Below are 26,469 nucleotides of genomic sequence, written 5' to 3' on the forward strand. Positions count from 1 at the left end.
CATCCTCAGTCTGTGAGTCAGAGAATACGATACTGATCCTAGCTTTGGACTGGTTAAAATCTCATAGAGGGCCATAGTTTGGAGACCCCTGCTGTAAATGAATGTCAAAATAGTGTCCAAATTCCTCATCTCTATATTTGTTCCAGGTCCACGACCCAGAAAGCATTAAAACTAAAGCTTCATCATGACAGCCAGGGAGCTAAAATATAAGATCAGCAATGGCAGCCCCTATGCTTTACTTTTGACAGTCACTTTAACTTTACTAATTTGCACATTCTAATAAAACATTGGATGTATTTGCTTTTCTGTACACGCAATGACTTAAATTGGTAATTTTTCTTTTGCAGCCAGAATCATTTAGAAAGTCTTCTAAAATAAAACGGGACAAGGAAAAGCATGGTTGTAAAGGCTGTCGAGAAACCTTTAACTCGATTACAAAAAGAAGACATCACTGCAAGCAGTGTGGGGCGGTGAGTAATGGAGAATGCATTTGATTTTCTGTTATCACTTGCAGACAGATTCATTAGGCCATATTGCAGCTTCTTGTCACATGGAACAGCTAGGCTGCTATCACCATTTGCTGATACTCAGAGCTCAGGTCCTTAATGTGCTACTAGCGGGGCCATCTTTTAATATTGATTGGACCCTGGGCATACATTTTCTTCCCCCCCCTAATCCACTTATCAACTATTTACGGGCAACGTGGGCTGAAAGGGCAGCTGCTTTGGGCCCTACTGCAAAGACTGGGCCCAGGGCAGCTGCCCCTTTTGCCCTGCGTTAAAGAAGGCCCTAGCTACTAGGCACATGAGCGATATGGCTGCTTCAGTGGTGCTTGTCAGTTTTGGGGCTAGATTACTAGCTTGCTGTCCTTCAGATTCAGAAAATATATATTAACAAGCACAGGGGTTAAGGAGCACAGGGGTTAAGGAGTCTGGTAGCCAGATACAGGAGATGAATAGAGGAATTAAAATAAAAATCAAGATTTTCAGTTGTTATGCCTATCGGATAGCCAGTGCCTGGTTTCAATAATTTTCTAACCAGAATTGTCTTTTTTTTCATCTGGTAGTCTTACAAGCAACATCACTTTAAGTCCTAGGGTAAGAACACTCAGTCTGTACTTTATAAAGGCGCAGCGTTGTTCCCCTGGAATAAGAAATTTGTTGAGACCCTGTTCACACTATCGCGTTGTGGGAACGCGCATGTATTCGTGAGTGTTACTGTAACGCAAAGCATTCACTCTGAATGGTATCCTAACGCTCTTCGCTTTCAAAAAGAGGTGCGGGTCTCATTTTTGTGCGTTGAAGTGCAAGCCAGCCCATTCATTTAGAATCGCATGAAAAAAAAAATTGCTTTAAAGGTAAGATAGGAGGTAAATCTTAGAACTAAAGAACACCTCCCCTCTCTTCATCTCCATTACATGGAGGTTAAGGTGTTCTGTAGCCCAAATAAAAGAGCTGTCTGAAAACAGTGCAGCAGAGGTAGAGAGCACAGAAAGTTATAAGCTTGCTGGATGTCTGGCAGGATCAACAAGTTTTTGTTTGCACAGATATAACAAAGCACTTTCAATGGTATATTTAACATACCAAAAATAGGTATTCATTGTTAGCGTTTGTATGTGTTTTAATAGTAAACTCCTTTTTGGTCCTTTTTCAAACAGGTCTGTTCTTTTTTTTTTTTTTTTTTTTTTTCTCTCCATTGTTTTTGTCTGATATGTACTTTTTGCTGCTTGTAGGCCATTTGTGCAAAGTGTTCAGAATTCAAGCACGTTGCGGAAAACAATCGTCATAATCGTGTTTGTAAAGACTGCTTCTCTCCAAACTCTGCGGCGTCTAGTCCCGGGGGAACTGACATCCCAGAAATTAAGAAGAAAGCTAATGTAGAGGTAATCTTTCAGGAAGCCACTAACAGGATATTAATTAAAGCAGTGTGGTGTTATGGCATCAATCCAATAATAGAATTGCTTCTTACCACTTCATTAGCGGCTCTTGTATGACTTAAGTTCTTTAGCGACAGTTTTCATTAACAAGTTTTAATGATGGATGCTAAATCGAAAAAAGTAGCTTTGATAGAAAAAATATATTTAAACCACTATTTTTGTTTTGTGAAAAAAAAAAAAAATTCAACCCAAGTTAGGTAATTAATGGCAATAGGCATGTGTTTTATGCTTTATTGCTTTCACAGTTAATTATACTAGTGTCTGTCCGCTCTGTTGTATTATGTAGCTCTTTGAAGTCAATGGGAAGGCACTGGCTGGCAGTTGTTGTGAGATATTCCGATGCAAAATTCGCCTTCAGCTGTTTAAAAAAATGTAAATAAAAAAATCAGGCATTCAGGAGGTGACAGTATCACCTCCTGAATGCCTGCAAACCTCCTCAGTGCTGCCTCTGAAAAGCAAACATGGATTTATTTGCGGGAGGATGGTGGCATTTAACACTGCTGCCAATGTGAAAAGTGCCTATAATAGACTGTTGGATTTTTTTTTTCTACAGGATATTGTTTACCGCCAAAAGAATTTTTGAATTCCTCATAAAGTGCATGGTCACCTATTAAAAAAATAAATAAAACTCCTAGCCCCCCTTTTTATCCACCACAGTGCCTCTAGCTGTGCCCCCCTTCCTGCAGGTTTGTACCTACCTTGTCTGAAAGTGCTGCATTCTGAACCGTTTGCAGCCCAACTGGTAATTAATCTAGTGCTGGGTTGCCCATGCCTGAACAATACATTTTTAAAAAGTTGAATGTGATTTTGGCCCTGTAGTATAGGTATGTCTCATTCAAGTATGTTGGTTAGTGTGCATATGCAGGAGAACCAGTGCTAACTTTACACTGACTAGCCTGCAGAGAGAGTGGGAGGGTATTACATATATTGCTATTTTTTCAGGACAAACAATGCTTCCTTTTGATAATATTGTCTGGCATAAAAAGGTATTTTATGCAATCTGTAGACAAAAAGATGTAAAAAAAAAAGCTTAATAATGTTTTTTTCTTCTTTTGAAATCTTCCTATTGGGGCTATGAACAACAATAAACACTTAGTGTTTGTTACCCTAAAAAAAAGGGATCTTGTTCCCTAAAAACATGTTATACAGCACAGTGCTTGTGCTGTGTAATTTCTCCCACTGTATCACCTGAAATACCTGGTTGATTCTGCCTGGTTCTACCCCCCCCCCTGCAAACTGACCACGGTCTATCATGGCTTCTGAGCCCTGACACCGTGGTCAGTTTACGTGCCTTTGTCATCCGCAGCTATCTGCAGCTCTCCTGTGTCCTCCCCTGTCCTCCTCCCTCCACCCCTCCCCTCCCTGCTGGTCAGCTCTTACCAGTGCCCTCCCCGCTGCTACAAAACAATGTGATGGTAATACAATAGCCTCTGTTCGATAACAACATGTCTGTGCTCTATAAAAAAATATGTGGATTTGTACATTATATCAGAGCGGCGCTCACATGACTCCTCGGCTCTCTCCTCCTCTCCTCCCCTCCTCCTGGCCTACATCAGCGGCCGTTCTCGGCCCCTCCCACTGTAGCTGTCAGCCTGGGAGAGCGGAGAGCAGAGGAGTCATGTGAGCGCCGGTAGACGCTGTGAAATAAGGTAGAAATCACCATATTTTTTATGAAGCAAAGACATTGGGGCACATGTTGTTATCTAACAGAGGCTATTGTATTAACATGACAAAGTGGCTTTACATCCATTTTACATTCACATCCACAAAAGCTCATGTCCTTTTCCATTTTGGCTTCAATTTAACAACAAATTCCATAACTTGGCAAAGTTTGCCGTGCGACAAGAGTGCTGCAAGTACACCAAAAAGCGAGGTTAAAAAATGTGCCGCGCTCTACTCCACAAAAAGTTATGAAGCTTCTTTGGGACGTATGTCGCACTTAGAGCAGCCTATTCAAGGGAATAGGCTGCTCTGTGTGACAAGCCGAAACGCTCCAAGACACCCGAAGAAAAAAAGTGTGGAGGAATGAGAGTTCCTGCTATGCGGAGATGTGAATAGAGCTTGATGGTGTCTCTGTCCACTCCCTTCTATGTATTTCTATAAAGATGGGCAAACACTATGCAATCTAATTGTACAATCTCTGTACAGTTTTTTTAGATTTACCAAAACTGTGGAATAGGACGACCCATCTGAACAAACTATTCTATTTGTATCAAATCAGGCAGGCCCTTACACTATATAGCTGATAGTAGATCTAAAGAAGATTGTACAATCAGATTGTACAAAAAGTGGGTGGAAATGAAACAAGAGGTGGTAATGAGGGAGGTGTGGTCCAGACTGGTAAGCACGCCCTATCATGCCCTATTCTGTGATCCAGCAAGACAGTGCATGATGGAATATGACCTACAAGAAGTGATAGAATCCGAATGCATTTTTTTAAAAACTCGAAAAGATAGATGAAACTTCAAAACTGTTATAGATGAGGTAAGGGAATGAAAAGCACATTGGCTGGGACAGAAAGGACATTAAAAGACTTCTATCTATTAAGAAAAGTGAAATTCTGCCCGAAAAGGTGAACTTAGCCTTTAAACCACTTCCCACAGAGAACTCACATAGAATAGTGTTTTCCACAGCACAACACAATCAGCATTAATAAACAAACCCTCTAATCAGCATAGCGGTGATATCACAACCCCAGTCAATGTTTATCATCTGCCAAAGACTATGGGGTTGATATATTAAAAATGGAGAGTGCAAAATCTGGTGCAGCTGTGCATAGTAGCCATTCAGTTTCTAACTTTTAGTTTTAGTAAATCAACCCCCATGTGTTCCTTGATATTCCCGTTTTGCCAAATATTTGCCTTTTAGGTATAATGGCCTTCTGAGAGTACTGTAATAATGGAGTGCTATTAGAGATGAGGGTTAACTTGTTTTCTGCAAAACTTTCTAGAGTGTTCTTCAGACATCCTATAGTGTGCTGTCCATAGGTGGGAGGGGATTGTGGCATTCAACAGACTTCTCCTGGCCAATCAGTAGACTGCGAGTGCGTATTAGAAGATACAAGAGACTTCTTAGAGGCATATAGCCTGCCATTGATTTGTGGAAGTGCCTGGCAGGGAATTGTTGCTTGCAACATACTATTCCTGGCTGATCAGGAGACTGCAAGTGGGTAACAGGAGATACAAGAGACTGCTCAGAGGTTGTAGTGGTCTCCATGAACAGTTGCTCTTTATCCTGTGGCAGTGCCCACACACAGCTTCCTTGCAGGTCTCCTTTCCTGGTCAATGGTCATGGGAGCGTCATGTGATTGCTCGATGCTATGCTAGTCATATTGTGAGATCTTATGATATTATGAGAACAGCTGTGCCTTCTTAATTGACAAAATACCTGCATGTCTCACTTCCATTATAAATCCCCCAAAAAATGTTTTTTTTTCTTTATTTTAGAACAGTAGGTGAATCAGATTATTCTTGTATACCAAAGCCAACTGTGCATCCAAATCTACTGTTCAGCAGCACAGATGTGGCATAATCTGTACAGTGCACAGAAAACTGACCTCTAAGTAGGGCTTAGAGCAATGGTAAAGGATAACCAGCATAGGTGTGCGCAGCTTTATTAATTAGGGTGTGCACTCTAAAGCTCAAACACATATGTATATATATGACTCCAGCACATTGATCTCCCTGTCGGCACATTGGAGGAGAAGTGTGTAAACACTTCTCGTATGACAGAGCCAGTAAGAGGGAGATTTTTCCCATCTTCCTGCTGAAACACAGAGCGATTATGCTAATGTGCATGGGGTGATTAGAATGTGCCCGGGCACACCTGGCACACCCTGTGCGCATGCCTACGATAACCAGCCAGGTTATAGTGAGGTGGGCTAAAAGAAACCAGAAAGCCCCGCACTAAGCCAGTGGAAAGAACAGTAAAGTGTTCTTAAAAGAAAAGGCATATGCATGCATCATAACAAATCACAGAAATAAGTGATGAAAGTAAGACCTGTCGATACCTTCTGTTTTTTTAAGGCTTTTCTGTTCTTCACATTGGTCTGGGGATGGGGGGCTTTTTGGTTCCTTTAGTCCACCTTACTAAGAGATGAACAACAAGCACAATCACGAACCTCTAATTTATTTCTGTTGTCCTAAGAGAACATGTGGTGAGACACATGACGTGGAGCCTACGTCAACCGACAGAAGCCTCACTCAACACGTGTGAGGAAGCATGATGCACCATTGTATAGTGAAACCTTTTCTTTTAGCTTTTGGCAGTACCTGTAAAACAATTTAGAGTGTGAAAGTAAACCTGGATAAGCATTTGGGCCATGACCTCACATGAAGGAATATGGCTTACAGACTTGGCTATAAAAAAAGAGAATTGTGTGGCTACAATGTGGTTTGGTTCATCAGGGGCATAGATTCTGGTGAATTTAATTGGACATACATCATAGCCTGAACACCATTTTTAGGCCTTGTTCATTAAGTTAGCTCAGAGTTCTGTGATTCATAGAAACCAAACAGATTTCCTTGATCTGGCTAAAGTACTGTAGTTTTTTTGAATGTACCGAAAATCTGTAGTTAAAAAAAAAAACCTTTCGTTTTAGTAATAACACTAAGAGATTTCAGAATGGAGGGCTTTCATATTGCCTCACACTGAGATCTGGGAGCTACTCTAATAATAAACTTGAACATTTCTAAGTACATAGCTAAATAGAATACAAGTGGATGTAAACCCACTCTCATCCTTTCTAAACTACTGCCATAGTGGTTATGTATAAGGATATACATGTCTCCTGCATGTATCCTTACCTGTCAATAAGGATGAGCTCAGGCGTGTTCGCAAACAGCACGTGCAGAGCCCGCCATGAAGTCGCCACTGCACAGCGCTAATCACAAGAAAAAGACGTTGTCCCGATGCGCGGCTGCAGAGATCGGGAAGTGTCTCACTGCCTGTGATTAGCTCTCTGCACGCGCTGTTTGCGAACACGCCTGAGCTCATCCTTATGCTGTCAAATGTCTCCCCTCTGTCTGTTATGAGACCCGAAAAACTGCAGATTCTATGGGTGGGTCTGTTGTCCGCAGCTCGGTGGGTGGAGTCGTGATGTCAGTAGACTCCCCGCCCACCTCTACACTCCCCTTGTCAACATGCATTTTCTCCTGTGTATTTCTTACACTGAACTTCTGCTAAGATCACGAACATCCAGTCAAAACCCAGAAAGGTCACCATATGACTTCAGCATGCCCAATCATGCCGAGGTGTGGAACAGCCAATCCTGGGAGAGCTGGAGAAAAAGTATGAGGGGATCTGAAGTACACAGAATTTGTCTCTGAGGCTGGTGCCTGAGATATGTAAATTACCTGTCACTAACAGCAAGGGGGAGAAACAGACTCCTATTTCTCTGTCCATTTTTATCTCACTGAAAAAAAGATAAGAGGACTTCTCAGAGCTGGATTAACTATTTTTTTGGCAAGACTGGGCACAGATGACATGAAATCCTACACTGTACAAGGTGCAAGGCTTAATTAAAAAAAAAAATTCAGGTTTACATCCACTTTAATTTAATCAGTCACGACAATAGATTCTTTATGGTTGTGTTAAAACTGATGGTGGACTAGATCAGGGGTCTCCATACTTTCCAAACAAAGTACCAGTTTACTGTCCTTCAGGCTTTAGGGGAGCCGGATTGTGGACAGTGGAAGTAAAAAATGCCCAGGCATCACTGAGAGTAAACAATGCCCCATCGTTGGTTTTAGTGGGAGGAATAGTGCCCCATTGTTGGCATCAGTGAGGGGAATAGTGCCCTATCTTTGGTGTCAGTGAGAAATTGTGCCGCATCATTTGTGTCTGTGGAGGGAATAGTGCCCCAAGGGCTGGATAAAGGCAGGCAAGGGGCCACATCTGACCCCCAGGGCACAGTTTGGAGACCACTGGACTAGAGTAACATTAAAAGAGGAGTATGGCCAAAGCTTTTTTGAATTGATAGAATTTCGAACAAAGCAGGATGGAAAACTTTTCTCGAATGAACAAACAGTATACTCGGTTTTCATTCAGTAAAGTCCATTCATTCCAAAATCAAATGTTAAAAGCAAACAAAATCTTTTGAACGACATTCAGATATTCTTAGACTTTTTGTACGAATTTCTTTAAAGCAAGCCATAGATGATGCAATTTTCTTACCTGGTTGAAAATTGAGGGGGGGGGGGGGGAGAACACAATGATTAATGCTGGCGGCTATAGCCACTGTCAGTAATCACATGCAAAAAGACAACAGGCTGTTTGTACTGAAGTTGATCGATGGATCATCTTCAATACAACCAGCCTGCCCTGAGATGGATGGAATCTGGGCCAAATCCCTGCTGAACTGGCTGGGATTCAATCTATCTATGGCCAGCTTTAGACTTTTCCTAAGCATTTTTTGTTCAAATTTCTTTCCATATATGGCCAGCTTAGCCATATAATAGCCTCAAAGGAAGACATAAGGTTACTCTGTTTACCGTGGTTTTGTCCCAATATAATGATAATGCTATGTGATGTTACAGGTTGCAGGTAGACAGGATCTTTTAAGGCACAAGCCTTTCTTCACAGTACATCTGTCATAATTGCTGGGCTATTCAAAATGAGCTTACAGCAAAAGCATACCTAAGCAGGAGATACCTTTACTGAAAACGGAATGTCAGATTGATCAGCAGATCCAGTGGTATAGGCAGCTAACATTAGAAGTCAGTCTCCATAGTGGTCAGTGAGCTTGCCCTTTATAATGTATCAGAATATTGGTTTGGGACATGGCAGGGCCAAACTTAAACTTAAAATAGGCATACAGTATAATTTATATGCCAAAATACCTCAATCTACAAATCACTTTTACTGTAGATTGATAAAGCTAGTAAGTTAGTCAGCAATATAGAGATCAAAATGATGGCATCACAGCACAAGTTGTATTGTCATGTATTGGAACCACTCGTTTTAACAAATTAGGTTTAGCAAGAGAGATGCGTTAAGCTACAAATTAACATATAGCATTACAATAACTTTTTTTTTTTTAAATAATCTCTTTATTATTTTAAGTCACAAAAAGGTGCAGGCCGTCCTGGACAACAGATGTTTTTACGAACAGTATCCCCAACCAAAACGGGGGGAAAAGAAAATATACTATAGGAATTTAGCAAAAAATGAAAGGTGGGTGTTAGCTCGTGTTAGATTCAGTACCAGAATATTAAATAAAGACAATCGATCCATGTCCCCTCAATTATCAGGATGGAATCAAGGATGCCCTACCCCATCTCCTAGTCGGTCCCTATTATATACGATCACTAAACATTATAATAACTTTATTCCTTATAGTGGTTGTAAACCTCAAAGATAAAATATGAAAAAGCTTATCCTTCCATATTGAGTACTTGTCTCTAAAGTACAAAGTGTGGTTTCTCTATGCTGTTTGGTTCCTCTTTTATCGGCATGAGTCACTTCTGGCAGCTTTTCCAGACACCAAGAGTTACATTGATGATGTGGGAGGGAGCTGCAGCACTCAGCCTGTGACTCATACCCACAGCTATGCTTGTTCTCCTTACTGTGTGAAGGTGGGTGTGTCCCTTCCCTCCATTCGGGGCTCAGAGTTGTTGGCTGTGTGAAGACTACAGATCTTTCCCCTGCTCCTAGAACTAAGAAGAAATCATTTTCTGTTTATTTTCAGAATGATCTACATAGAATAAATGGCTGCAGATACACAGCTACAACTTTTGTAGGAGGATTTTTCTCATCTGTGTGTCACCTGAGGCCAGTCACCGCACTGGGTACATGCCAGGGTTTATAACCACCTTAATCTAACATTTAAAAGGAAGCCTTGACTGAAAAATAGTATCATCCTCCTCCCCACCCCCAAAAATCCTACCTCTAAAGACAAAGTCCATCTTGGGCGAAAAAAGTAAGTAAAGCACTGCCCTGACACCTATAGAGATAAAAAAAAATGCTCTTGCTAAAGTACTCACCCTCCAGCACTGGCCTCTGCAGACCCACCCACCTACTGATCCAGAGCTGGTTCTCCATTGGGTTGAATGATGTCATTCAGCTTGCTTTGATTGAGCTCATGATGTCAAAGGAAAAAAACTTTGTGTAGCGCTCTGTAGGCTGGATCCAAGGTGTAGTTGTCATGAAACAGACAGTTCCAACCAATCGTAATGGATAATCATAAAGTATTTAATACCATCATAATAGAGAATATGACACAAGTATAAAATGAATTAATTGCAGTAACAATGATGTGATGAATGGTGTTGTGCATCAGTGTTACCAGTGCTGACTTCAAAAACTTCGGGAGAGGGGTTAGCAATCATCCGAAGGGCCCGCTGGTGTAGCATAGGGCGGGGCGCTAATGGCCATGCTGGGGAGGATGGAAATCCAGTCCACTGTGAAGAGACCCAAGGCCTCTGCTGGCTGGTGCCAGGTGTGTGGATACTTCCAGGGGGGAAAAGGCACTGCAGATGGCAATGGAGTGTAAAGCCGTTTGTGCCCACAAGGTGCCAGTGGATCTTATAGCCTGGGACCAGATTGTGGCAGGAAAGCACAGGGACTTGATGGAGCTGAGGAGAGCCGACGCGCCTGGATGACGTCAGCGACATGCCTGCGATTGCAAGGGGAAGGAAGTCCTGAGTCAGCCGTGGAACACAAGCACAATTGCTGTTGTTGTGGCTACATGTTTCCCACTCCTGTGCTTTGACATTGCCATCTGCGGTACCTTTTCCCCCCTGGAAGTATCCACACACCTGCCACAAGCCAGCAGCGGCCTTGGGTCTCTTCACAGTGAACCGGATTTCCGTCCCCCATGCTACACCAGCGAGCCCTTCGGATGATTGCTAACCCCTCTCCCAAAGTTTTTGAAGTCAGCACTGGTAACATTGATGCACAACACCATTCATCACATCATTGTTACTGCAGTTGTTTTTAACCCTTCATTCATTTTATACTTGTGTCATATTCTTCATTATGATGGTATTAAATACTTTATGATTATCCATTACGATTGGTTGGAACTGCCTGTTTCATGAAAACGACACCTTGGATACAGCCTACAGAGCGCTACACATAGTTTTTTCCTTGTTCTTTTACATTGTTCCAGTGTCATTGTCAGCTGCACTGGGCTAGAACCCTCATCAATCACGGATTGTTTATAATAATTTTCACTTGACCCACAGCCTTGTAGCGCTTCAGGACTACTTTTGTATCTCCCAGGATGTCAAAGGCCGACCTCTCTCTAGCCATTGGCTCAGTGGAAAATTCTACATAGAGTGGCCACATGTCTTTAAGTGGTGCCCGTTCTTTGCTATATTCAGGATGCACCCAGGTCTCAAAGAGTAAGATCAAACGCTAAAAACAAAAATCCAGGCACCCAAACCAGAGGCCAAGTAAAAAGTCAAAAAGAAAAATTATATGTACCGTGGCCGTTGCTGTCCAAAACTCATAGACAAATGAGGACAAAAGATATAATCAAAGGGGTGAACAACGCTGATCAGCAGACATAAAAAGGACCCTCAGAGGCAAAGTAAAATGTAGACCATCAATTGACTGCTGTATGCCTTGGTGAACATTTTATTATTTTTTTAACAATAATAAAACATTTTTAGTTTGCCTCTGAGGATCCTATTTATCTCTGCTGATCAGTGCTGTTCACTCCTTTGATTTTATCTCAAAGAGCAAGAGAACCTGTGATGTCCCTTTCCCAAAGACACCTGAAAGTTTTTTTTTTTTTTTTTTTTAATGAGCCAGTGTGTGCTGCAGTGGTGGAGAAAGGGGGAAATGGAGGGGAGTAATCCTGAGCCCAAATTTGAGCTTTATCCTCTAATACTTAACTATAACCCTGACCTTTTATCTAACAATAAGTGAACCTCTAGAGGAACATCCTTACCTTGTTGGGTTCTGCAGCTCATTTGAGATTACCACTTTTTTATGGAAAGGAGATAACCCAGTTTGATTCTGGATTTTGCCACCGTCTGCACTGTGACTGATACTTTTCTAACTTTTGATGTCATTTTTCCAGCAACTCTGCTCTTTATATCAACTATGATGTGTATAAACAGACTTCTTAATAAACGTCTTCAAAGCCATCATTCACTCTGCTGGCACATTTTTATAGTATAGCCTTGACAGTCAATGCTTTTAGAGATTTAACAAACAACTTCAGGTTGAAGTGATAAACACTTTTTAACTGCTTACTTCAGAAAAAGCTTTTGAGGAAAGTTTGTAATGGAGAGAAGAATTGGTTTTATCTTGCACATGATAACTCTAAACTAGAACACATTTCTAAATGTGCCCTAAAGGCATTTTCAGCAGCAAGAATTATACAAATTTTCTTTAAATTAGCACATTTTGCACTTTTTGCTGGAAACATAAAAAATGTAAATGCCGACAGGTTATGACAAAGCACTCTGAGTAGGGCCGCTTGCCAAAAAATAGTGCATAGTTCAATTATTAATAAGTCAGTAACAAAGTCACATACATTTTTCAGCCAAATGGTCAAGTTTGAAGAGTCCTTTCTTTCAAACTGGTTATTCCTTTTTTTTAGGTTTTTTCACTTCAAAAAACCATTGTAAGGAATCTCAAACTCTGTGAATGAACTAAGAATGCAGCAGAAAGATTGAGACTTTTGCTGCTCCATCTTAAGGCACGAGACTTTATAACACAAGGAACAGAACTTAGATGACTAGTTGTAAGATTTTTCTATTGGAGAATTGGTTGTTTGGCACCAGGGAGTCTACCCACAGATTTAACCTCCATTTTTTATGAACTATCCCTTTATACTGCATTTCAGATTCTCAGTGGTACATACATGTACTCCATGCTGGTTTTAACAACGATATGACTTGGAGACTTGCTTATAGATAAAATGTATTCACTCAGATGTAAGCACTCAATTACTGTACTATGTACAGGTCGACAAGGATGGGTCCTGAAAGGGAGATATGTTTCCCCATTTGGGTTGTGGTCCCTTTGAAGGGGGTGACTTGTAAGTATGTTTGAGTATTCAAGGGTACTCACCCATGCATAGTAAGGGGTTCCAGGGTAGTCCACTTGCAGAGGAGAGGATTACAGCCCTCTCAGGATTGGTAAGTCCTTGTTTGTGATTTCAAAGTTGGAGGGGATAATCCACCTGCAAGAGAAGCCTAAAGAGGAACAGGAAGCCTTTAGCAGGGGTCTGTGAAATGGACTGTGTAGCAGCACACAGCTGAGTGAACAGTGTGGACTGGCTGACTAAGGCACAGTTACTAAACAGCCGAGACCTCCTCTTTGGGACCCAGGGCAGGCGTGAACTTTCAAAAAACCTGTTAAAGGTCAAGTGAAACTGTTGGTGAGCCAATGTTTTTTTTTCCATTATACCAATGTTGGGGACTATTTTTCATTTGTTTGCTGAAGAAGGCTGTTTAGCTTGCTGGGTTTTTTTTGTTTTTTGGGGGGGTTTTTCTTTTTTGAAAATGCAATAAAGACTGTTTGCTGTTACAAATGGGTGGCTGGTGATCTTGGGCTTCCCAGATTACAACTAGCATTTAATCAGAGAAACTCTAAGCGCAGTAAACCTTCTTAAATAATTCATCGTCCTAAAGTTGGTACAAAAGGGTTAACCTTAAGAGGGTTGGTTATTTAGACATTTTATTACACAGAGAATTTAACTTACATTTGGGGAAAGAATTTGCTTTAAAGACAAAGTCTATGTATAAATGTATTTCATACTTTGTCCATAATACTCTGTGAAGAGTATCCAGTTACATGAGCAGGGCAATGCGGACTCTTGGAAAACCTCAATACAATGTCTTGTTGCCAATTACTGCTGACAGTTCCGTGAAAGGAGAAGCAGCACACTGATACACCTATCAGCATGCTCTTTGCTAGCTCATGAGCACAGCTGATTGGCTCCCTCCAAGAGGCTAATACCAGGTCCAATTAAGGTTATTACACTTCTTGCATTAAAAAAGAGTAATGATACATTAAGGACTACAAAGCTACATTTATTTATGCTGTTTACTGTATATATGCCTGGAGTTTTGCTTTAATGTTAATAAAATGGCTTTTATTGAATATCTATATGTTATATCCATTTTGAAGAGGAAATGGAATATATTCGTGTTTGGACTGCCAGCATCCTAAACATACACCTACTCCGTAGTGCAGGATTGGAGCAGACTTCTTGGACTTAATCATTTTATAGTAAAAGGCAATATAATGCCACTTTTATTAATACAAAACATAAAAACGTGTTTATATATAGACATAGCCAACAAGGCAAATAATGTAAAACACACAGTACAAAATTAGACAAAATGGTGATACATCAAAACATATTTGTCAAACTCAACAAACGGCAAGTATGCGCTGTGCTGCCAGAGACGAGCTGTGGTCAGTCAATAGGGATTTCTTGCGTATAGCGCAACATATTTCGGAATGAACAATGCGTATTCCTTCATCAGGGAAGATTATGTCTGGGTGACTTTAATTCTCATTGTCTGAAACATAGTTGCATGATAATCATACTGTAAAGCACGATGTGAACATAGCAAGCAATATAAGAGTATATATTTGGTATATAATATATGTGACCATTCTAATACTCACATGATGATCCACAGCACAATAAACAAAAAAGGAAACACAAGCAATAAAATCAATGGGGACTCCCAAAGTGACTGAAGCAGTCCGCAGAGCAGCAGATGGGTGGGCGTGCACCCCAGGATGAGCAAGCTGCAAACATTCACAAGAAATGCCCTGTAGGCTACACCAGCCAAAAAAGGTATCAATATCTAAAGCAAAAAAAGCAATTGGAAGAGCTTATTAACACATACTTCCTAAACTTAAATATCAGCAGACAGAGTGAATGTTGCATAGAAATAAGATAGGGGAATCGGGTATCTCATCACCCCACCATAGAGTACATTACCTTTCAACACACTAATGCAGATAACCACACCATGGCAGCAATGCTTAATGAGAGACATGCCTGTCAGGGGTGTGTGCTTATATAGGGAGTATTCCTCAGGGAGAGCCAATAAGCCATGGGGAGGAGGTGTTGGAACCCTGACATCAAAGATGCCGCCAATCAGAGCGACTCAGGACAGGGAAAAGGTGGTTCTCTGATGCAAGGGCGCGCGGCACAGCCCCTGATCATCCAGCGGGATATTGTCCCCCGTCAGATCGTCACCAGCGCAAAGAATTCCCCTGCAGCATAGGAGCTCCCCCACACAAAATGGTCGTGTGGATAGCAGGAAGTGTAAACCCCCAGTGCCATCCACCGGCCACAAGCGGGTGAAGCCTACCCGTGGTGTAAGCAAAAGACTGTACAGGGGACACGCACATCGCCATCTAGCAGATCTGCGGGCCATGACAGTTATAGTGAGCAATAAATGATTCAAAAACCACAATGGAGAAACATACAAGAACAAAAAACAGTGATTGATTAAGCAAAAATTATATAGATGGAAAAAGCAAACAGGGAAAGGAAGAAAAAATATAAAATATAATGGGAAAGAAAATAGCCAAGGATATGGAAAACAGGCTCAAGCAGATCTAAAATGAAAGATTAATCATTAAAGAAATCTGTATATGGTATTATATTTAGCATGGGGGTCCCAGGATGTCATGTCATAGGGGCACACAGCAATGTCGCAAAGCATTAATTCCTCTGGAGTTCAAGACTCTCAATACCAGAAATTAGAGGTTCATCTCGCATCCCCCTGACATAAAACCAAGGAGGAAGGGCTTGAGTGGCAGGGTGGCCTTGAGGTTGAAAAGTTCACATGGTAGCAGTTGCTTATTGAGATCGCCACTTCTGTGGCTAGGATGTAGGCGATCCAAGGCCAGAAAATGTACCTTAGGGATAGTCGCAGCATGGACTGAGGCCATGTGTCAGCCAATGGGTACGTCAGGATCACGTTTGCGTATACTTAATATATGTTGGTATATGCGTTTCCAGAATTAATTTATTGTTTTCCCGACATGGTAACATTCACAGTCGCAAGAGAGTAGATATACCATGGTGGGGGGTCCTGCAATTTACATAATGTTTAGGGTGAAAAGTGTGCCCATTGGGTAACCGAATATTTTTGCATCTGTCCATATATTGACAATAGGCACTTCCCCCACAGGGGAAAGTGCCTAAAGTTTTACACATGTCACCTCTTGAAGCCCTATATTCACTTGATACTAGCTTGTCACCCAGAGGGGGCCCTCCTGTAGGCGGCAGCTGGTACCTCCGACACAAAATGAGCAAGCAAAGGAATCCATAAGAAGTAGATGCCAATACTTGTTTGGGATACGTCTAATTTGCTTGTGTTGTGTAGTACCCCGCACCCACATCAAACACAGCAACCACCCTTTGGAACTTTTTTAGACCAAATGAGGGGTCGTATGCAGACCCATCAGAAAAAGTCCCAAATACATCCACCCAAAACACAAAAACGCAACACAACAAAGCCACACTACATTTAGTCAATTTATTATCATACCCTTTAAAAGTTGATGAAAGAGGGTGTCCTGGCACGTGGTCATACCTTTTGTCCCAATTCCAGTCTTGACAAATTTGGAGCTATAAAAGACATTGATCTATTTGTATGTAATATCTTACTTAAAATATATACGCCAAAAAGCACATTACAGAACCTAGGCAAACCATGCGGAACACCCAGGCTCTGGATGATCTGATATCACTATTGTAGGATAATGAGTCCACGAGTCTTATTGATTCAGTGGATTTAGAGGCTGTCCTTATAGCAGCGAACAACACAGCTACTGCCCCAATGGATACATCTCACACTCATGTTTTTTTTTGTTTTTGTTTTTTTTAAGAAATCCAGTTTATACCCTTCACCCAGCTTCAATCCCAATGCAGCAACCTTTCTGAAAATGGTATCTGCTGATATCCAAAAATTGAAGGATCATTACAAATCATGCTCTAATTTGAGTATTGATGAGACAAAAGGCCCTGGATGCTTTGGCCTGTAACCATGACATTGTCACTGAACCCTCTGACAAGGGTGGCAATGTTGTGGATATGGACAATGCCCAGTATACTAGAATGTGCACAAGGATACTTCACAATATGAGCGGTATCGCCCTATATTAAATTTGGCTTTGGCTAAGTTTACAAAGGAATTCTACCTTATGGTTGATGAAGCTTTTTACTTAAATATTTTCTTGAAACAAATCTGGGAATGCATTCACATTAATTTCCCTAGCGAAGCCACCTTTTATGCTCTACCAAAGCAGCATAAACACTTTAAGAACCCTCCCAATAGACCAATCCTATCCGGATGTGGCAACCTTATGGAAAACGTCAGCCTTGTAGTCGATGATCATTTAAAACCATTTGTGTTATGTATGCCATCGTATGTACGTGATACTATTCACTTGATACATATCCTTCAAGATATCAATATCAGTGAGGACACACAACTAGTGGCTATAGACGTTGAGGCATTGTATTGCACAATTCCTCACAATAAGGGCCTTGCAGTGATACGCCATGTTCTTTTTCAATCTAATCAATATGAACCCCAATACAACTAATTCATATTGACGTCACTGGAGTTCATACTTCAACACAATATGTTTTCCTTCAATGGTTCCCACTTCCTCCAGGTACAGGGCGTGGCTATGGGGACCTGCTGTGCCCCATCCTATGCCAACCTGTACCTGGGAGAGTGGGAACATCAGTTGGCAGACGACATGCTGTCTATGTACATGAACCATGTTATAACATGGCATCGTTACATAGATGACGTCCTAATATTCTGTGATGGATCGAATGATCTTCGAATATGAATTTGACTCGTATCAATACCAATGATTTAAATGTAAAATTTACAATGTAACACAGTATGAGTGAAATCACTTTCTTGGATGTATCCATTCAAAAGCAAATCAACGGCAGTTTATCTAGCGAGCTTTACCGCAAACCCATGGTGGGTAGCATGCCATCAATGGGATGCCATTGATGGCATCTATCCCTTACAGCCAGTACCTAAGGGCTCGCCGTAATTGTTCCGACAATATCAGATTTCAAAAGGAAGCTGATGTCCTGAGGACCAGACTCCCTCAAAAAGGCGTATCAGAAAACAATTAGGCTATCTCGTCGAGAATTGCTTTCCACCCTTAAAAACTTGTAAATGATGACACAATACGTGTCATCACTACCTACTCTACACAACACAAGCAAATTAGACGTATCCTAAACAAATATTGGCATCTGCTTCTTATGGATCCTTTGCTTGCTCCTTTTGTGTCGGAGGTACAGACTCAAAAATATTTGGTTACCCAATGGGCACACTTTTCACCCTAAACATTATGTAAATTGCTTGCTCCTTTTGTGTCGGAGGTACCAGCTGTCGCCTACAGGAGGGCCCCCTCTGTGGGTGACAAGCTGGTATCAAGTGAATATAATGCTTCAAGAGGTGACGTGTAAAACTTTAGGCACTTTCCCCTGCGGGGTAATGTGCCTACTGTCTATATATGGACAGACTCAAAAATATTCGGTTACCCAATGGGCACACTTTTCACCCTAAACATTATGTAAATTGCAGGACCCCCACCGTAGTATATCTACCCTCTTGCGACTGTGGATGTTACTATGTCGGGAAAACTATAAATGAATTCTGGAAACGCATATATCAACATATATTAAAGGGGTTGTAAACCCTCGTGTTTTTCCACCTTAATGCATCCTTGTCCCTGTCCTGAGCCGCCCTGATTGGCGGCATCTTTGATGTCAGGGTTCCAGCACCTCCTCCCCATGGCTTATTGGCTCTCCCTGAGGAAAACTCCCTATATAAGCAGACAAATAAGCAGCAAACTTGTGGATGTTTGCAGCTTGCTCATCCTGGGATGCACGCCCACCCATCTGCTGCTCTGCAGACTGCTTCAGTCACTTTGGGAGTCCCCATTGATTTTATTCCTTGTGTTTCCTTTTTTGTTTATTGTACTGTGGATCATCATGTGAGTATTAGAATGGTCATATATATTATATACCAAATGTATACTCTTATATTGCTTGCTATGTTCACATCGTGCTTTACAGTGTGATTATCATGCGACTATGTTTACATTTCAGACAATGAGAATTAAAGTCACCCAGACATAATCTTCCCTGATGAAGGAATACGCATTGTTCATTCCGAAACATGTTGGGCTATACGCAAGAAATCCCTATTGACTGACCACAGCTCGTCTCTGGCAGCACAGGGCATACTTGCCTTTTGTTGGGTTTGACAAATATGTTTTGATGCACCAATATTTTTTCTAATCTTGTACTGTGTGTTTTACATTATTTGCCTTGTTGGCTATGTCTATATATAAACAAGTTATTATGTTTCATATTAATAAAAGTGGCATTATATTGCCTTTTACTATAAAATTATCTTTATGACCATTTCTGCCTAAAAAGTCCAAGGGGGCTGCTCCAATCCTGCACTACGGTGTAGGTGTACAAACCTTTAATATCCATTTTGGACAGAACTGGTATTAAACTTAAATGTGATGCTTTCTTTTTACTTTTGCTTTAAACATTTTATTTTACTGCCTCAGTCCACAAACTGCTCGAAGTTGGATTGTAATATATGGTTGTTATTTGTTATATTGATTTATGTTGAGCTTTTTCATTATCACATAGTTTTATTATAATGCAAGGCATGGGTAAGCACTGTTACTTTATTGCAGTCTGTTCTTTTATAATTAACCATGTCACTGAAATGACCACTTGATTTAATCCTGCAACAAGAGAGTTTAATATGGATCAATGTAGCACATTAATTAATAGCATTATAAAATTGGTATAAGACCAGTTTTATAGACATGAAATTCATTGCCTTGGCAAGCGCTTACAGAAGAGTTTGTGTTTTCCTTTGTTTCAGAGGCAAATTTCCCTGTCTCCGGAAAGCAGTGTCATGAATAGCACCATCCTTTTCCTGGAAAAGGGGAAGACATGGTACAAAATGTGGGCTTGTGTCCCCAAGAACGAACCTCTTGTCATGTATCTCCAGGGCTCCAGTCAGGTAAGAATGTCTCAGTGGCTCATAGTTGGACGCGTTTGTTCTTTGACAGTGCTTCTAGAATCATTCTATAGAAGTCTTGCTCAGGGTGGGTCCACCCAAAACTGATATTTTAGCCAATAGATGAAGGTGCTAGTTCTACTTTAAAATGAAACCTGTACTGAGAGAAATATATATCACAGATCTCTTTCTAAAAATGCTAGTTGCCTTTCTGTCATGCTGACATTTTGAGTAACAAAAAGCATGTACATTAAGATTTTACTGCTTCGATTCTTGTTCTAGGTAAGCGTATCAGAAAGAACTGAGATTAAAAACGTGGTAACATGAAAGGCTTTTTTTTTTTCTTTTTTTTTACATTCCTTTATTGAGCAAAAAATTGCATTATACAAAAGGCATTGAATACAAAATGAAACTGGGAAACAAAGTCTTGGACAGTAGACTGTGATGAAAACAGTAGAGCAAGCAGCTTGAGCAAATCATCTAAAAACAATACAGTCAGATAATATAGCAATTCCAAAGGTAGCCTAATTGACATAGAAAATGACACCTCCAGTAATGTGTAATGAAATGCAAATAAACAATTAAAGTGAAGCACAGCACATGAACATAGTTCTGGATAGGGGAGAACACAAAAAGCCAATTCACGACGCTGCTAAAAAAGGCTGATACATGGGGAAAACATACTGGTATACGTATCCGGCAGACGGTCATATGGCAAAGCTAGATAACGAAGTGGGGAAAAAGGGGACAAGGGGACAAGGAGACAGATAAAGTGAGGGAGGTAGGGGAACGAAGAGGAGAATAAGAAAGGGAAGGAAGGGGGAAGAACAAGGAGGAAGAGTGAGTATGAAATAGAAAAACCAGGTTGTGGACCAGAGGAGAAAGTTAGGAATCTCCCAAGGAGAAACACAGGTGGACCAAAACATGTCACACAGGTTGTGTAAACGCATTGAGATAGGACTAGGTTTATACAAAATACTGCCATGGTCTCCAGGTTTCACGGTAAGTATCCTCCATGTTTTGCAAAGTAGCCGTGAGTTCTTCCATGTCCCTGAGATCACTGACCTTTGAAAACCAAAGGGACTTTTAAGGCACATTCACATCTTTCCAGTGTAGAAGGATACAGGCCTTAGCCACATTCAGTAACTGAATGGCAAGGGAGGCCTTGCCTTTTTTTTGTTGATAGGTCTCGACGATAAATACAACAGACTTGCGGCAGGGTTGCCAGTTAAATCAACACCCATAAGTGTTTTAATTACCCCAGTCACTTCCAGTCACTTCCTGCCAAAATGGCTGGATTCTCTGGCATTTCTAGAAAATATAGGCCATTGTGCCACCCTCCTCTCCACACCTCCAACAGGAGCTAGGACCTTGGGGGAAGATTCGATGAAGAGTGGTGGGGACCCTGTACTGATTGATGATCTTATAAATGGTCTCTTGCACCCTGGTTGCAATGGAGGTTTTTGGTGCGAATTGTGGAATCTTTTCTCTTTGTTTACCAGCCAAGGTCCAATTCCTATTTTGGGAGGAAGGGTGGGATATACACAGATGCCGGGTCAAATAAAAAGGCTTTGTATTTCTTCTAATACAGGTTTACTTTGAAATGTGATCTCACACTGCTTGTATAATTTTCCATTTAGTTTATTTAAAGTGACATTGTGACCAGTCTATGGATAGTAAAGTATTTACATAATCTTTAGGCTGCTTTCACACTGGAGCAGGTGGGCATCGGCGGTAAAGCGCCGCTATTTTTAAAGCGCCGCTATTTTTAGTGGCGCTTTGCCGTCGTTTTTGCTGAGGTTTTCGGCCGCTAGCAGGGCGCTTTAAACCCCCGCTAGCACCCGAAAAAGGGTTTAAACGACCTGCAGCGGCGCTTTGCAGGTGGTACTGCCCATTCATTTCAGTGGGCAGGAGCGGTGTATACAACGCTCCTTCACCGCTCCAAAGATGCTGTTTGCAGGAGTTTTTTTAACGTCCTGCCAGCGCATCGCCTCAGTGTGAAAGCACTTGGGCTTTTACACTGAGACTGCAGTGGAGCCGTTTTTCAGCCCACATAAACCTCCAGGTAGTATTGTGGTTGCATCCTAGCTCATTAGTAACAGACTCCCCCTCCTTATTTTAGTTTGCACGTACTGTATACCCTAATTGATGGAGCCTATTTTTTCTTGCTGTAGGAGGAGCTGTAGTGATCCAAGAGCTGACAGTTTGCTACTCAGCTTTCTCTTGCCTGCTATTAGAGAGACTCCGCATTGCTGTATTAGCTTCCAGATTACAGCAGCACTTTCTGCACCAGCAAGAAGCTGAATAAAAAAGTTGGTGCTGCTAGGCGGGGGAAGCCGTTCCCACTGGGAGAAGACAGTGATTATTGCTAGCAGTTATAGCTGCCACTTGCGATAAACGTATGCAAATCTGGCAGGCGATCGATCAACTTGGTACAGTGGCGGAATTACCAGGGTCGCAGCAGTCACACCTGCGACTGGGCTCTTGAGTTCTGCCACCGTAGGGGGGCACACTGCCACCCGGGAGAGTACACTGGTCATTGATGGGCACAAAGTCCCTGCCCCGCTCTACCCATCTTCTCCGCCCGCACTCGCGAGCACAGTCCCCGCCCGGTCCACCCATCCTCTCCGCCCGCACTCACGGGCACAGTCCCCATGCGCTTCACCCATCCTTTCCGCCCGCACTCACATGTACTCACACTGCCACTGTTTCCCCCACCACCACTACTGCCACGGATTTGCCCCCCCCATACCACCACCACTACTGCCACTGATACCCCCTTACCACCACTACTGCCACTGATACTCCCCACACCACCACTAGTGCCACTGATGCCCCCCACACCACCACCACTGCTGTCACTGGTTTGTCCCCCCACACCACCACCACTACTGCCACTGATACCCCCTTACCACCACTACTGCCACTGATACTCCCCACACCACCACCACCACTAGTGCCACTGATGCCCCCCACACCACCACCACTGCTGCCACTGATACCCCCCACCACCACTACCGCCACTGATACCCCCACACCACCATCACTGATACCAACCCACACCACCACCACTAGTGCCACTAATAACCCCCACACCACCATCACTAATACCCCCCACACCACCACTGCTGCCACTGATCCACCCCCCACACCACCACGACCACTGCTGCCACTGATCCCATCCCGCAACCACCATCCTTGCCACTGATCCCATTCCCCAACCACCATTGCAACTCATCCCATCCAATCCCCCTTCCACTACCATTCTTCCTATCCCATCCCCCCAACCACGACCCTCGCCACAGATCCTATCCTCCCACCACTGCTGCCACTCATTTCATCCAAAGCCCCCCACCCCTGCCATCATGCCATCCAATCCCTCCTTCCACTACCACTCATCCCATCCTATCCTATCCTCCCCCACCACCACCCTTGCCACTGATCCCATTCCCCCCCACACCCTTGCCACTGATCCCATTCCCCCCCACCACCTCTGGTACCCATCCCATTCAATCCCCCCCTACCAATGACCCCACCTCCCCAACCATCACCCTTACCACTGATCTTATCCCCCCTCACTGCTGCCACCCACCCAACCACCACTGTTGCCACTGATCCCATCCCCCACCACCACCGCTGCTACACATCCCATGGGCGTAACTACAGGGGTCATAATTGCAATGGCGCACATGTTGCCCCTGTACACCTGGATGAGGGGGGCATATAGAAGAACAAATTCCCTCCATTTTTCTCCTGCAGCCGCTAAAAGCCTGCTTCTCCTTCTCCTCCCTCCCATAGGCATTCAGTGGCTGCAGGAGGAAAATGGAGGGGATTTGTTCCTCCATATGCCGTCCCTCCTATCCAGGTCCTGTTGCTCCCAGGACCAGTGGGAAGGGCCCTGGCCGGAGGTCAGTGGAGGGGCCATTCATGGTTTCTTGCACCGGGGCCCTGAAGGTTTTCGTTACGCCTCTGACTTGGTACATTCAGCCTACTCTTGGTTCTTGCCAGCTTAAGTCTTCCTCGGCCTATCCAAAACTAACAGTTTTGGCGTTCCAGTTATTGGGCCTATAACACTGCACCCCTAGGCCTGGCCTTTCTATTCCTTGGCCTAGCCCTGCTCATCACCTGTTTATCTGCTCAGGGCTGTCTTTACTTTGATTTGAAATTAAGTTTTAAAATATATTCTCAATGCTAACATAAATGTGCACACACATGATATATAGGTATATAAAGGTGTTTGTAATAGTTTGAGTACTCAGAGCCATCTGGCTTTTTATTCTATACCAAGATAAATATTATATCTTCAAAAAAATTGCAGTTTAATTATCCTGCCTGTAACCTACACACCATAGTAAGAGTCTCTCCTGTGCTCAGCAATCATAAACTTTATGTTCCCTCTGAACGAGAGAGTGAGACGTGGCGTACAAATTATTTTCACGCGTTTCAGCTCTTCCATTTGCATGCTTCTCAAGGTGATCATATAAATGCCACTTCTACCAAAGCAAGAATAAAACGTGTGACTTGCCCTAATGTACTTTTCAGAGTAAGAAGTACATGAGAATGTTTGTTATACAGCTACATCATAAATGGATTAACATTTTATCACATGGTAACTTCTGCTTGTGCAGATACAGCTTGTTTTTAAAATGTAAAGAAAAAAGTTTTATCTTATTTTCTCCCTTTTTAAAAGATTTTTAAGTTCTATATTGAGACCCATTCACGAATGAAAACTGGAGTATAAAGGTTATATTTTCAATTTTGGCTGTATTTCAAATGATTTCTCTCCTTTTGTGGATCCTTTTTGTAAATGCCTTTTTTTACACTGCTACATAGCACATACAGTATCTCACAAAAGTGAGTACACCCCTCGGGGCCCCAAGCAAAATGGACATGGAGGCCCATCCAACCCCCCCCCCGCACGCAAAGCCTACAGGAATCACAGCATAGCGATACAGTTTAAGTTCACCAACACTTTATATAAATAAAAAAGGTTTACAGTGCAAATACTGCTGTTGCATATAATGTGCATAAAATTTGAACATTTTCAACAATTGAACATTTGCAAAAAACACCACTGTACCACTGATTGAAAAAAGATGGAAATGGGATGGTAAAGAAAGAAGAAAATGGAAAGAAAGCTATGGTAATTGTTTTTATTATAGTCAGCAAGCTACCATATTTTTATTACTAAATGGGTCTTGATGACTGCCCCCCACGTGCTCTTTTTAACCCCCGTCCCTACCGCGTGGCAGGAGAGTCAGTTTTCTGTTCCTGGCCGCCGGACTGAAAGGAAGTGAGCACGCACTGTCAGTCCGGCCGGGAACAGGAAACTGAATCTCCTGTACCGCACAGACTGCAGGAGGAAGAAAGAGAAGTTCGGCTACGCTACAGGCTGCAGCTTATAGGAAGCAGCGGCACAGCTGAGGCCCCAGGCCAGCTCGGGGCCCCAAGCAATTGCTTGTTTTGCCTGTCCTGTCGCGAAGGGCCTGCACCCCTCACATTTGTGTAAATATTTTATTATATCTTTTCATGTGACAACACTGAAGAAATGACACTTTGCTACAATGTAACGTGGTGAGTGTACAGCTTGTATAACAGTGTAAATTTACTGTCCCCTCAAAATAACTCAACACACAACCATTAATGTCTAAACCTCTGGCAGCAAAAGTGAGTACATCCGTAAGTGAGAATGTCCAAATTGGGCCCAAAGTATCAATATTTTGTGTGGCCACCATTATTTTCCAGCACTGCCTTAACCCTCTTGGGCATGGAGTTCACCAGAGCTTCACAGGTTGCCATCGGAGTCCTCTTTCACTCCTCCATGATGACATCACAGAGCTGGAGGATTTTAGAAACCTTGCGCTATATGTGATCTTCGGAAGTATAACCATTTTAACCGTATTGATTCGTCCTACCCCTTTCGTGGATAGGACGAATCAATACGGTTAAAATGGTTATACTTCCGAAGATCACATATAAGTTCCAAATGTTGCCCATAGCCCTACCTCAATATTATTTCCAGACACTTATATTAATGAACTTTATTTGGCAAAATAAAAAGCCCAGAGTATCTTTCTCAGTTTTGCTACAGGAGAAAAAACAAGGGGGATTAGGGGTACCCGATATTAAAAAATATTACCACGCAGTGGTACTATCACAAGTGGTGGAATGGGCCAGAGAGAAAAGTGAAAGACAGTGGGTTAAAATAGAAAATAATTTATGTGAAACATGATTAAATAATTTAATATGGAATCCCCCTCAGTACAGGGTATTGGGAGTCAAAACGCATGAGATTACACGTAATGCACTTAATATATGGGAATTGATCCATAAACAAAGTAAGTGGAAATATAATTCACCTTTGATTTGTTTGAAAGACAATGATTTTTTTGCACCAGGGAAAAGGACAATAGGAGGGAATTGGATAAAAAGAGATAATGCACAATTAAGGGAAATAACTAATTTGAGGAAAATAAGCACATTGTCTGAGTTGCCACAAAACTCGGACCTAATGTC

The 26,469-nt window shown here is 42.2% G+C and overlaps 1 protein-coding gene across 1 annotated transcript in view; it reads left to right on the plus strand.

Moving 5' to 3' along the window:
• Positions 1-26,469, plus strand: part of FGD3 (FYVE, RhoGEF and PH domain containing 3) — a 375,576-nt gene that overhangs the window by 334,886 nt on the left and 14,221 nt on the right. The window contains exons 16-18 of the mRNA XM_073592317.1: positions 348-470; positions 1,733-1,882; positions 19,816-19,956. Of these exons, the coding sequence (XP_073448418.1) occupies positions 348-470; positions 1,733-1,882; positions 19,816-19,956 (414 nt within the window). The remainder of the gene's footprint in view (positions 1-347; positions 471-1,732; positions 1,883-19,815; positions 19,957-26,469) is intronic.

The sequence above is a fragment of the Aquarana catesbeiana genome, linkage group LG07 (genome assembly GCF_042186555.1).
Source record: "Aquarana catesbeiana isolate 2022-GZ linkage group LG07, ASM4218655v1, whole genome shotgun sequence".
NCBI lineage: Eukaryota > Metazoa > Chordata > Amphibia > Anura > Ranidae > Aquarana > Aquarana catesbeiana.